The sequence below is a fragment of the Indicator indicator genome, chromosome 5 (assembly GCF_027791375.1).
Source record: "Indicator indicator isolate 239-I01 chromosome 5, UM_Iind_1.1, whole genome shotgun sequence".
NCBI classification, from domain to species: Eukaryota; Metazoa; Chordata; class Aves; order Piciformes; family Indicatoridae; genus Indicator; species Indicator indicator.
In genome coordinates this window covers 17,857,099-17,870,716 of record NC_072014.1, presented here as the reverse complement: position 1 = coordinate 17,870,716, position 13,618 = coordinate 17,857,099, and the positions used below count along the sequence as shown (strand labels likewise).

At 35.5% G+C, this 13,618-nt stretch overlaps 1 protein-coding gene across 1 annotated transcript in view; it reads right to left on the bottom strand.

Annotated features, from left to right (window-relative positions):
* The window catches only part of SESTD1 (SEC14 and spectrin domain containing 1), a 39,638-nt gene extending 26,997 nt beyond the window's left edge, over nt 1-12,641 (bottom strand). Inside the window, exons 1-4 of the mRNA XM_054380853.1 lie at nt 12,587-12,641; nt 7,751-7,859; nt 4,309-4,399; nt 2,433-2,546 (exon numbers count right to left, since the gene is read on the bottom strand). Of these exons, the coding sequence (XP_054236828.1) occupies nt 2,433-2,546; nt 4,309-4,399; nt 7,751-7,859; nt 12,587-12,641 (369 nt within the window). The remainder of the gene's footprint in view (nt 1-2,432; nt 2,547-4,308; nt 4,400-7,750; nt 7,860-12,586) is intronic.
* Between the last annotated feature and the right edge of the window lie 977 nt (nt 12,642-13,618).

Below are 13,618 nucleotides of genomic sequence, written 5' to 3'. Positions count from 1 at the left end.
TTTTGATTTCACCTCCTTGCCAGTCCCCTTGGGGGATTCAAGTGAAGGGACAGACAGAAACCAAAGAAAGTTTAACTGTAATGCAACTCACAAGATTATGATAGTTGGAACCACTTCCAGTACCAAAATTCCAGGCACTTCACTACCTTTATCAGTGAATACCTTGCTGGCTGTAGACTTTAAAAGATACAAGTGGCTATTCAAAGATTCTTTTAATTGCCTGTTGAATTTGGGCTACTTTTCAAATCTGCCTTTAAAGAACTACTCAAAAAGAAAAGATAATCGTAATTTGTAAAGTATACAACCTGAAGGCATATGTGCAGGACTTCCTTATTTATAAGGCACTAAAGCAGATTACAAAAAATGAAGTAATAATAAAAGGAATCTTAAAATCAGATAAAAGAGTAAAACAAAAAGGCAGCTTGATCATCTGACTGAAAGTAGAAATCATACCCCTTAACTCCAGAGCACTTTCACATGCAGGAACTGTTTCTTAAAAATGAAGTCATGTATTCTAGGTGAAGTGTGAAATGAGTTAGTAAGACAAAGTTTGTATGAATTAACAACAGTATATCTAGATGACAGAGTCTTCAGTTTTATATTGTTCAGCACTTACAGAACCTTCCAATTTCCATTTTCCCTGAACTAAATTTTGTACAGGAGTATTCAAGAACATTATAATCTTACCATCAGAAAGGACCACAGAACATCAGACAAGTCTGCAAAATGTATCTAGTGGAGTCCCTCAGGGGTCAGTACTGGGGCCAGTGCTGTTCAATATATTCATCAATAACCTGAATGAGGGCACCCAATGCACTATCAGCAAGTTTGCTGATGACACCAAACTGGCTGGAATGGCTGACACACCAGAGGGTTGTGCTGCCATTCAGCGGGACCTGGACAGCCTGGAAGCCTGGAGAGCTGGGCAGAGAGAAACTTAATGAAGTTCAACAAGGGCAAGTGTAGAGTCTTGCACTGGGAAAGAGCAACTCCATGTACCAGTATAGGTTGGAGACTGACCTGCTAGACAGAAGTGACGAAAAAAAGGACCTGGGGGTGCTGCTAGTGGATGGAAGGTTGACCATGAGCCAGCAATGTACTCATCTGGCCAAGAAGGCAAATGGTATCCTGGTTGTATTAGAAGGGATGTGGTCAGTAGGTTGAGAGAGGTTCTCCTCCCTCTCTACTCTGCCCTGGTGAGGCCACATCTGGAATATTGTGTCCAGTTCTGGGCCTCTCAGTTCAAGAAGGACAGGGAACTGCTTAAAAGAGTCCAACACAGAGCCATGAAAATGAATAAAGGAGTAGAACATCTTCCATATGAGGAGAAACTGAGGGAGCTGGGGCGCTTTAGCTTGGAGAAGAGAAAAATCAGGGGTGACCTCAATTCAGGTTCATAAGTACATAAAGGGTGAGCGCCAAGAGGATGGAGCCAGACTCTTCTAGGCAATGCCAAATGACAGGACAAGGAGCAATGGGTGGAAGTTGAGGCATAGGAAGTTCCATGGAAACAGGAGGAAGAATTATTTCCCTGCGAGGGTGACAGAACACTCGAACAGGCTGCCCAAGGAGGTTGTGGAGTCTCCCTCTCTGGAGATATTCAAGACCCATCTGGATGAGTTCCTGTGTGACTCGGTGTAGGTGATCCTACTTTGGCACAGGGGTTGGACTAGATGACCTCTTGAGGTCCCTTCCAGCCCTTAACATGCTATGATTCTGTCAATCTCTTTCACAGAAAAAATGCTAAGAGCTTTTCAGAATGCAAGTAGACATTTTAGTATTGGTGAGCATAGCAAGCCTGTTGTAGTTCAAGCAAGATTATCCTCAAAAGTGATTGGAAAAGATTGACAATACAGATAATTTTTTAAAAACTGAAGCTTCTGCTAACATCCCCAAAAGAATAGAACTGCTAACATTGGGATATACTGTTTTGTACACACTCTGCCTCACACACTGAGAACAATATTAGCTTCTATTTGGCAAGCTGAAGGATCAACACTTTTGTAACTAATGTCAAAAGAAATCAAAAACTGAGAGAAAATGCATGCAATAACAAGATGTTCTTCAAAACGGTTATACTGATTTAGTGACAAACACACAACATGCCTCTCTACAGTTTATTACAGCAGTCATGGAAACGAGTTCACACTAAACCCTGTACAAGAGTTTTCTTACTCAAAAATTTCACAGTATGCGAACTGCGTTACCTTCTTGCTGAGCAAAGCTTGAAATGCCATACATTTCTAATCTGAGACATACCTCATTTATAATTTTTATTGAAGGAAAAAGTTAAAACGCCACTGTGGTTTGTAAGGGATATGCACAAAACACCTGGAGTATAGCTATTTCTACACAGACATTAACTTTCATCCAATTATTCTAGTGTTCCAGAAATGGTATTTCTGACTGAAGTAGACAGAAATTCTACATACCTCAAAGCCAAGTCTATCTTTCTCTTTCCAAAAACAGAAATGCGTGACCTTCTTATCCCAAAATTCATCTGGCTTTACTACACAAACAAGTGATACCTCAGCTGGAACAACATTCTGTAAAACAAAAAGCAGAAATCAGGATTAAACCTTCGTTTACCACAGAAATGAATTCCACTTACATGTTATCATCTATTCAAGAACTGAAAATTTACAGACAGAAATTAAACTAAGTCTGCTGCATTGACATTACACATCAGTTCTATCATGCTCTGGAGGTGATTGCACCAAATTTCATCACGAAACTGTGTCAGAACTGAAAATAAAATCTAACCTCTTTATTCCCAGTCCTGAGGTCTAACCATTAGTCCATGCTACATTAGTGTATAAAAACATGAATTATTCTCAATTTATGGTATTTCGTTAAAAAAATTTAAGGAAAAAGTTTTCAACCAATGTCATACACTATGTAAAATGAAAAAGTAAGCATAGAGTTAGAAAATAGTTGTATACTTTGTTATTAAATCACATGTCAAGATTATATCCTCTATTTCTCTAATACATATTGCTTAGACTACAAAGGCTTAATATTAACATTTCAGTATATTGATTTATAAAAGTATTACCAGCAAAACATTTCTCAGCCTAAAGTAGTAATTTTGTCATCATTTCATAAAGTTGATTTTATGTTGTCACACTGAATGTAGATCAAAGAACAGAGACTTGGTTACTCCTAAGTCATCAGCTACTGCAATAAGCAACAGTTAGATAATCACAGTACAGACAACGGTGACACAAAATATGGGCTATCTCTTCAAATACCTCATCTCATTCTCACACCATGTCAACGGATATGCACAAACTATTTAAAAGTAGACAGTATTTTTGTTGCAGAAGTGTAAGTTTGATGACCAGCCAGCACCTTTGAGAACTACAGGTGTCTGAGCAGGAAGAAATTTGAAGTGGTCTGCCTAAGTGATCAGTTTACATACAAGAATCTTCCTTTGCAAGTTAGATACAGATGTGCAACTCATGTTTCTGCAGGATTCTCACTTAAGTTCCCACTAAATGTCACAACTGCACATCAGCTAACATGAAGGTTCAGTCAAGATCACAATCAAAACAGTGGATCCAATTACTATATCAATAGGAATGCAATCTTATGCAAGGTGAAAGACTTTGAAATAGGCCTAAAAACCCAGGAGCAACAAGAAGCCAAAAGGACAACAAAACAAATTTATTTTGTATTTAACACACTTTCTGAAGCTTCATCTAAGAGGAAAACTGCTCTGAGAAAGCTAAATCATCTGTGCAGTAAGAAAGGAAGTAGTCCAAGTTCTTTAATCTGCCGTAATTGATATTTTCTTTGGCTACCAAGACCAGAAAATAACCCTACCATGTTTAGCAGAAATTAGACTTCATTGTAAAGTTGCTATGAATTTCTTTAATTGGAAATTGGTACTTTTTCCACCTCCTACTTTGTACAGCATCTAGAATAATTTATGACTGGGACTACTACAGACAACAAAGTGAACAACAGCCAATTCCAATGGAAAGCAAGTAGTACAGCACATTGATTGCATCAGCACCTGCTCAGCTGCACTATCAGAGTGAGCTGCTGTACTGCAGACATTCCTGCTACTCACAGTAGAAGCCTATTTCTGCATTTAACTAAAACTCTGTTTTAACTAGTGAGGTATATCATCTGCTTTTCAGACTGTTTCTTCCTGCACAGAACTCTGTCACAGAACCAGTTTGCTGATTTCAAAGGCCATGAATTATCTATTTCGCAATCAAGACATTACTGCCTCTACAATGACACAGATATGAGGTTCAAATCTAAGAATGCTCAAATATAAATGTATAAAATTTTCTTTACCTGCAGCATTAACACAACTGTCTTGACCACATTCCATTGTGATTTTCTGCCATCCACTATCACAGTAAATCCTCTAGCTTTACACTTCTCACTAAAAGAAGAAAAACACTTATAAAAAAAATAAAATTCATGGACAAGTGTCATATCACAATAACTGTTCTTTGCTACATAGTTTATTTATCAAAATACTGTCTTATAAGCTTTAGGTTTAGTCATTCAGAAGTAACTTTTAATACTCAAGTACATTAATAGATATTTCAAATTACAGTTTTGTAGTTTCATAAGGAAGACAGAGATGTCAGTTTTCCTACTCGTTACTTGTGAATTGGTGCAGATTTAGGAATACAGCTACATATCACCTGATACATGTCCAAGCAGGAAGCCTTCTAAACATGCTTTTGTTTCTTTCCTGAACATACAGAAAATTGCAGTGCACAAAAAGCCTCTACAAGGACAAAGACTTTGCATATGGATCTACAAGAAAGAATACTATAGACTAACAAAATCTCCTTTTCTTCTAATAAGGTTTGAGCCTGTGTATCCAAAAAAAAAAAAAAAAAAACCTCACCACACACAAACAAAAACCCCCAGTGTGCTGAAAACGGCTGCAAAACCAAAAATTTGACACATACTCCTGCTTAAGTACCAAATAAGACAAAATTGTGAATACTTTCTTCACTCCCTGTGTATTCCCACAAAGACCTCTCCATCTTGTTTCTAACTGGTACTTGCAACAAGCTGCTGACAACAGCTGGACAGAGTTTAATGGGGGCAGAAACCTCTGGACATCAACTGCTGGGAAGCATTAGCTTCTCACAACCAGCACGGCAGCCAAAAGAGGGCATGGAATTGAGCCCGTAATTTTTGTATTAGTTAACACATTAGATACGTTGTCTCAGGCTGAAATTTTTGTACCCGGCAACGTTTTGAGTAGCTAAACCCCCTAACATTTACATGAAGTACAAAAGCGTTATATCCTTCAGCACACAAATCTGCAATTACCAAACAATGCCATTTCTGTGATTTCCACAGCTTAAGAAAATACAAAGTAATTTTCGTGTAACAGTATGCTTTACACCAAGAAATTTAACAGTTAACGTTTAAGCTGAACTTCAGGTATGGATGGAAAACAAATCTACCTTGGAATTTAAAAAAAGGGGGGAACCTCACCTTAATAGACTATTTGGGAAAAAAAAATTACAAAGCAGGCTGCCAATTCAAATATGCTTTTGCTTTTAAGGAACTACTAAGGTCACACTCAATTTTTATGAAAGCAGTCTGAACATCCAGGCTTTATACATGCAACATTTAATCAGAAAAAAAAAAAAAATAAAAACTCACACTACTACTACTTTTAAAAACTATTATTACAGCATACTGAGAGATGACTTCCTTCGGCTCACTGAAAGTTAACAATATCAGCATCTGTTCTTCTCTACTACTAAAAATATTAAACCTAAAAGACTCAAACAGGCAACCATATCCAAAAGTAAGCCACCACTTCTGAAAAGTTCAGAGTACAAACACAAGTGTTTGCATAAAAGTATTCTTTTTTAATTAAAAAAAAGCTACTTTGTGATTTGAGCCACAACACAAAGAATATTACGAAGAATATAACAAAATAAGCAAACTCTAGCATGCATGACAACAGCTTAACATTGCCGTTTTTATTTTTCCTGGATTCTGAAAAGGCTTCCCCAGAATATGAGAATTTTAAATAGCATCAAAGAAAGACATAACACTAAATCTGAACACTAGGAATAAGTTGTCTTAAGTTTTCAGAAAGCTTTTCAGATACATACACACTCTTCAAACCACCCCTCACAAAGAAATTTTACCCAAGACAGTATAAACAGTTACACCTCTCAAATACTGGACACAGCTTTCAGAGCAGTTATACTTATGACATACATCATGCGTAACTGCATTAGAAGTGAAACACACTATGTTATCCTGCACAAAGAATTTGAGGGGAAAAAGTAACATTAATGTTTCTTGGACAGCTATCTAGGTTTGGGACAACACACCTCCCCCACATTCGTCTTCTCTTCAAGCAGTCTTTTCAAAAAGTCTTTTTAGAGCAAAGAAAGGCAAGCTCCTAAGCCAAAACGTTTCTATTTCTCACTTCAAAACAATATGCAAAGAAAAACAACAGTGATTTTTTTTCCATACTGCCACAAAGTCGAGGTCATCTTTTCCATGACTGACAAACAGAACATTAAAGTGGAAACACTGAACTTCACTTTCAAACAGATTTTGCAGTTTATATGGAGCAAAGAATACTTCAGTTGTATTTTCAGTTATTTTTACATTAATATATGTAAATATATAGTCCAGAATGAGACTGGAATAATTAATGCTTGCTAGAACAAGAACAACTGCATCTGTTCCATAAATATGGCCAAGCCATTAAGTCAGCAGGAAGGCTTGTGCTGATACCTTTCGGGATTATCATCACTTCACAAAAGGCAAGATGTCTGAAAACCCCTAAGACTTCAATGAATAAAACATTGTGCAAAATACTCATATAGCTATTGGTGTTTTACCTGAAAAGAACCTGAATTTATTCTCTGCTTCTCTCCCCAATCTGAATTTTTTTACAGCCTTAACTACAAAAAAAATTGTATCAATGAATTGTGTTTTGAAAACATTTAAGATTGCAATAAGCCAAGTACATTAAACAATTTGCCACTGTTGCTGTTTCCAGAAAAGGAATTGAAAGGGATACAAAAGCAATCGTTTATCCAAAAGGCATCTCTTTTTTTTTTTTTATAATCCATGATCAAGATCAGCCTCCAGATCCTAAGAAAAAAAAATGCAGTGAACTAAGCCAGGACCAAGAACTGACACTCCAAGTTTACAGGGTTGCATGCACAGAAATTAATCAACAATGATTTTACAGCAAGATCTGCATGACAGATACTTGCCATCATTCAGCACAGTTCAGCAGTACCCTCACATTACACAGTTGAGTTGCTCATTAACTTCAATAAGACTTCATATGTTTTCAGACACAGTGCACAATTAAGCACTACAAGCTGTAAAGACCAGGCACATAGCTAAGAAAGAAGAGGAAGCTTTTTTACTTCAGTCAATGCTTCACTAGAATGACTCATTAATTTACATAGTAATTTAAGTGTACTGTCATTTAAAAAAATTATCAAAGATATCCCAAGGAAGGATTGTGGAAATACACACACAAAAAACACAACAATAAAGCCAGATATAAAGAATAAAAGAGCATAAACAAACATTACTGGATATCCCTTAGTTTATTTGATTTCCATTCTAATTTAGTCAGACATTACCATTAAACAAACATTTATGTGAAGTCAATTTGGTATTGAAAGGCAAATAGAAAAAAAAAACAAACAAACAACTAAAAAGTCCCCTCTAACAATGGAAAATAAGGCAGCCCTGAACAAAATGCCTTTGAAATCACCTTGGGATACTTAGAAGATAGTCTAGTGTGACACTCAGTTCATCCATACTTGTCTGTTCAAGGCATAATGGAATTGTCAGAATGAGGCCACTTCTTCTGTCCTTCCCTCCTGTTTTGGGGGGAAAAAGTCATTAGAAGGGTAATGTAATAGCTTAAGGTAAATGAAGTATTTTATTGTTACATTGTCTCAAAATACATCCTAAAAGTAATCTTTAAAGTTACTGTGAATTGGTAGCTTGTTCATCAAACATGCAAAATTTCCAGACCCAATTACAAACACAACAGTTACCTCACCATTAAGATTAGTATTTCAAAACAGTTGCTTTTATCTCCACATGTAATCCTTCTGGTAAATGGTATACAAATGTATAAAAACAACAACAGAAGAAAAAAAAATTAAAGTCTCTGGAACAGTACAGTTTATTTAATAAATTTTTTTAAAAAAATTTGTTAAAGCTGGAATTTTCTCTTCTAGCCTTCTAAAAAATTGAATCTTGAGTCACACAGTTCTGAACCAGTAACCTAAATGGATCTGGACCAAGTTCTTAATCATTACTTAAATGGGAAGTGAAGCAAAATCCACTGACTATGAGACAACATGAAAAATTAATATTGACAGAGGTCCCTGAAAGGGTCAATCACCAAGTGCTACAGAGTGAAGGATATCAAATGTGCAACTGACTCTTCTATTATCACCCTATGTCCAAGTATGGGCACATCACTGGTGATCATTTGAAGGTAGAAGGCCTTGAGACCAAAACATTTGCCCCTAAATAGTGGCTAACTCCTCCAAAGGTAGTCTTGACATCTTTCCACTGAACTTGGAGCAACTTGTAGGTCTTATATTCACCACCTTGAAAAAGCAATCTTACCTGCTTTTTTTTTTACTCTCTGCCATTGAATCTTTTCATGTCTATCACCAACAAAAAGAGGGATTTTAATTTCAAAACCAAATCAAGTAATTTGTTGGAGGTAACAGGAAGGAAAGTATGAGAAGTGGGGAGGGGAATTTGCACATGAAGCAAAGAACATTAATGAACCCAAATATATTCCAGAAGGATATTGTGCTTGAGTTTATAGCTTATTATATCACAACTTCAGACATTTTAAAAGTTGGGTGATTTTATCTAGTTTGTTTTTTTTTTTTTTTTCCCAAACTAATACCCATCTCTATACTAAACCAGTTCCCATAATCTGGAGTAGCTGAAAGCCTTTTCAATTTTATTCCATATTATTTTTTAGAATAAGTTTTAATATATTAGCTATTTTATTAAAATATAATACCAAAGCCACAAGTACACATAAGGAGGCAATTATTAAAGAATTTCCTCCGTATTTTAGAAAAGTTGTACAAAGATAATGATAACCTCTGCTTTCAAGTGAAAAATAAGCACAATAAATTTCCACAACCTGAGAAACAATACCTTTATTCTCAAATTAAGTTTGTTATTCACGTAATTAAAGCCATTAAATCATGGTTTGACTTCATAAAGTTATTTAACATTGGTAGAAGTAAAGTTCAATCTAAACATCAAGAACAACTTTTCACAGAATAGTAACAGCTGTGCAGAAACAGGACAAAAGCACGGGAGCACAGTAATGCTTGCAGATGCATAAACTATCCTGACATAATATTCCTTCCATCCATTAGAGATGCAAGCAAGATAATGAAAGAATGCTGTTTGTTTACACAACATATGGTGTCATCTTAATTGGAATAGGTTTTTTCTTTGTTTCCAAAGCTGTACAAACTCCCCAAAAAGCATTAAACATCCACCAATGCACACATATTTTCCGTATCTTCGTAAAGGACCTACTACTTCAAGCTGTACATTGCAATAGTTGTTTTCTGTTTCGCTTTTTTCAGGGTAGAACTGCTGCTGGAAAACAGCAATGGACTTTTTAATATCTGCATTTCCAAACAAAAGAATTAAAGAGCAGTGCTGTATGAGTGAGAAGAAATGGACAGACCCTTTCCACAGAAACTAAAAGGAAGTCACAGTTTAAAGCAAGTTATTTATAGATAGCAGCAGCTCAGGACTCCAGTGGATAGTGTATTTATAAGAACTGTATCTAATGCTTCCTCTGCCTCTCTACCCACAAACTCCTGCGTGGAGCTTTCCCCCATGGCTGGGGAAGGAAGGGTTTACAGAAAACCACGTTTTCTTCTTGCATTATAGAAGTTAGTTTTGCCATGGCTGATTCCTAACTGGAAGGGACGTGTTCTCTCCAAAGTTACTTCTGGACAAAACATCTCCCCTACAAAAGTAGTTAAGTATTACTAGTAGTTCATGTTTTCTTTATACAGACTTCCAAGTCTCCAGTGTTGAATGAGATCTAACTAAAGCAAGTTCAGCACTGGCACTTGAAGCAGGATTTGCTGAACCACCACGAACAAAAATAAATTAAAAACCCCAAACAAAACAAAAAATAAAAACAAACAACACAAAACAAACAAATCAAAAAACCCCAAACTCAAACAAACAACAAAAAAAAAACCCACACAAAAAAACCCACCAAGCACAACAAACCCCCAAAAGCTATAATCTCTTGGCATTTCACAAAAAGACCAACAGTAATTATCTAAATTATTCAGTATCATGACAAGTCATCTTGTGTAACTGACAAGTTTTTCCCCTAGCCTGTAAACACTGCTAGAAAAGAGTCAAACATCTGTATTCTGCTTACCTTGTCATTTTAATGCAGCTTTCTTGCTCTGAAGCATATATACAAACTGGGTAAATATTTTGTCAACCTACCACAGCACAGACACCATTGAAAAAAAAAACAAACAACAAAACCAAACAACAAACCTAGGAGTTATCACCAATTCTTATCCTCAGTGAAAAATTATGACTGGTAACTGATATATCCATCTAACAATGACTAACTCAAAACTGTATTTCTAAAAGGAAATACTGAAAAAAAAACCTGAATGGGGCTTTAAAGGAATACCAACTAAAATCACCAGTTAAGAACAAGTTTTCTTTGCCTTTCATTGTATAACTTGCAACTCCTTTCTAAAAATTAAACGTTGTATAAATATTTACCACTGCTTCTAGAACACAATGCTTAGTGAGATAAACCCTATCATATCATGACTTTATGCATGGCAAACAATACCACCTTGTCTTACAAAACAGCACTACACTCAAACTGAGTCTTTAGGCTTAGAATTAAATCTCAGCAACAAAACCAAGAGAAATCAATTTGATATGTGTTATAACTCAGAAGAAATGGTATAATTTATAAACTGCAAACATTTAATTTTAGGAAAGAAACGAGAGCATCACACAAAAAAAAAAAATTTGCACTTAAGTGGTTACTTGGGTTTCTTGCCAAGTCAGTAGCTTGCCTTTTTTTCCCCCCTGCTATTTGTAACAACTTATCATCATGGAAGCTACATATGCACAGATTTTAAATCTAAGGAGACACTGCACCATTAGAAACCATTCTGTTCTGCTTCCGGAAAAAGAAGGTAGAACTAACATTATTTGTACCAATTTAACTCAAAAATGACAAGGGACTTCAACATCCAAACATTGGAGAGCACTTCTCTAAAATATTGTTTTTCTGATTATTTTTGGTTTTAATTATTATTTTGTTTGCATTTTTAAAACTCTATCAAATAAAATTGCTTTAAAATAAAATTGAAGAACCAATTTCTGTGTCAAGTTCCTTCACCTAGACTGAAGAACACTTAAAAGAATTACTGCATGAATCTTTATCACTCATTATAATATCCATTAATATCATGCAAGTCCAAAATGGTCAAATCTACTTAAAAATACATAAGCTGAAAAAAGGTTACTAGCATTTAAACTGCCACTCAAATTACATTCCACTAAGAACATCTACATTTCAGTATGTACCAGGCAGTTTTAATAGCCAATCAAATATGCACTCTAGTTAATGAGAATTTCCCATTGCAGTATAATGCTGAACAATCAACATACTATGCATCTGCTATTACTGCAAAAGAAATTGCTCACTGTCCCAGGCTTTAATGTAAGCTGAGTTTGGAGAGTTATTTTGTTTGTTTTAAAATAGGAATTGTTGGACTGGCAGTTCCTGGGGACAGTGGACAAATTCAAAGCAAAACAATTTCCATTAACAAAAAGGAACAGGTCTCACTTCAAGTCACCAGAGCAGGGTAAACCAGAATAACTAAAATAAACTAAATGACAATAATATTTATGGTACCACTTGTCAATTTGTGAAGTTGAGAAGAATTCTGCAAGTTACCTACCTACCCTAGAGTGGACAATCAAACACCAAGAGTCAACACAGCCATCCATGACACAGTGATATAAGCAAGAGAGTATCATTCATCATGTTAAGTATTCTCTTTTGGGGTTTTTTCTGGCATTGTAGGAAAGAAAGCCATGTTCAAAGATTCAAGAAATGTTAATAAAAGCAGTAATTCCAGCCTGGCCTGAACTAACTACTTGGCAAAAATAAAAATGTTGCAATGTGTGGCTAATTCTGTTTCCATCCATTTCTACTTTGGAGAAAATACAGGAGAGAAAAAGAAGGAAAATTTTTCTAAGAAAAATTCTGTAAATATTTACTATTTCTAAAACAACATTTAAAAATTATGAATGGATTAGTCTTGATGCCTACTAAATCATTCTTTATTTAGATGCAGACTTAAATTTCAGGACAGCAATAACTTGGCTAGTAGATTAAAATTTTCAGAGATCCTTTTGAAAAATGAAAAAGCACTAACCAACAATACATTTTTGTTCAATATATCCAGGAAATCCAAGTAACCAATGTAAAATTTCCATCCCAATTACGCAGGGAAGAACCAGCTGAGGAAAACAGAAACCCTACCTGAAAGAAAAGCCAATTTTTTCTTCAGAATGGGTAATATCACTGAAGCCTCCATTCTACTTCAGATAATTTTCACAACTCTGAAACACAAGAAGTTAAAGTTGTCAAGCATGCAAAATTGATTACAACAGTTCACTAGAACGAGCAATGGCCAAAACACCTTTGCACAGAGCACTACAACCAAAACCCAAAGTATTGTGAAGAATACTGAAGAAAAAAAATTCCCATACATATTTTCATTAAATATTTACATATAAAAGATTTCTTCCTCATCATAAAAAAAAAATTCAAAGCAGAATCTCAACCAAGGATATTGAGAAAATTTATACAAAAGACCTATTTCCCAACCCCATTAATCTACAATTAGTTTACAGGTAGATAATCTATGTACTCATTGATTCAGATGTAAAATAAGTGTAAATAAAATAACATTTTTGTATAATCTGGTATTACCAAAATATAATAATTATTTAAATACATTATGCTACGTTCTTGCCAGGACACTGCCACTACCCCGCCATTAGTAGGTTTAAAATTAAAGGGGGAAAAAAAAGAGAAAAAAAACCCCAACCATAGAGCAGTTGGAATAAGTATGTCTAACTTATAGCTGGAAATGCTTCTGCTACTTTTGCCTCAAACCTGCTCTTACCCGCATCCCATTTTATTGCATTATGAACTTCACTGCACTGTGATTAAGCTTCTGTGTTTCACTGACAAATCAACAGGATGCTTAACTGCAACCTCCTCTTCCAGCCTACACAAAGTAGTAACCGGCATCTGCTGGTAAGTCTTTCCGTATTCACACTTGCCCAAATCAACCCATATAATAAAATAAACCAAATTCTTCACAGAAGTATGTAACTCTAGGTATGTGCCAGTACAGAGTCAAAATAAAAAACAGATCACGTAAGTTGTTTGGGTTTTTTAATTTAATTCCAGGCATAGGGCTTCGGACTGTAACAGGGAGTTCTCCATCTGGATGCTTCAGCATTCATTCATGCAAATAGAACTTTTTGTTTCTGGTGAGGGAGG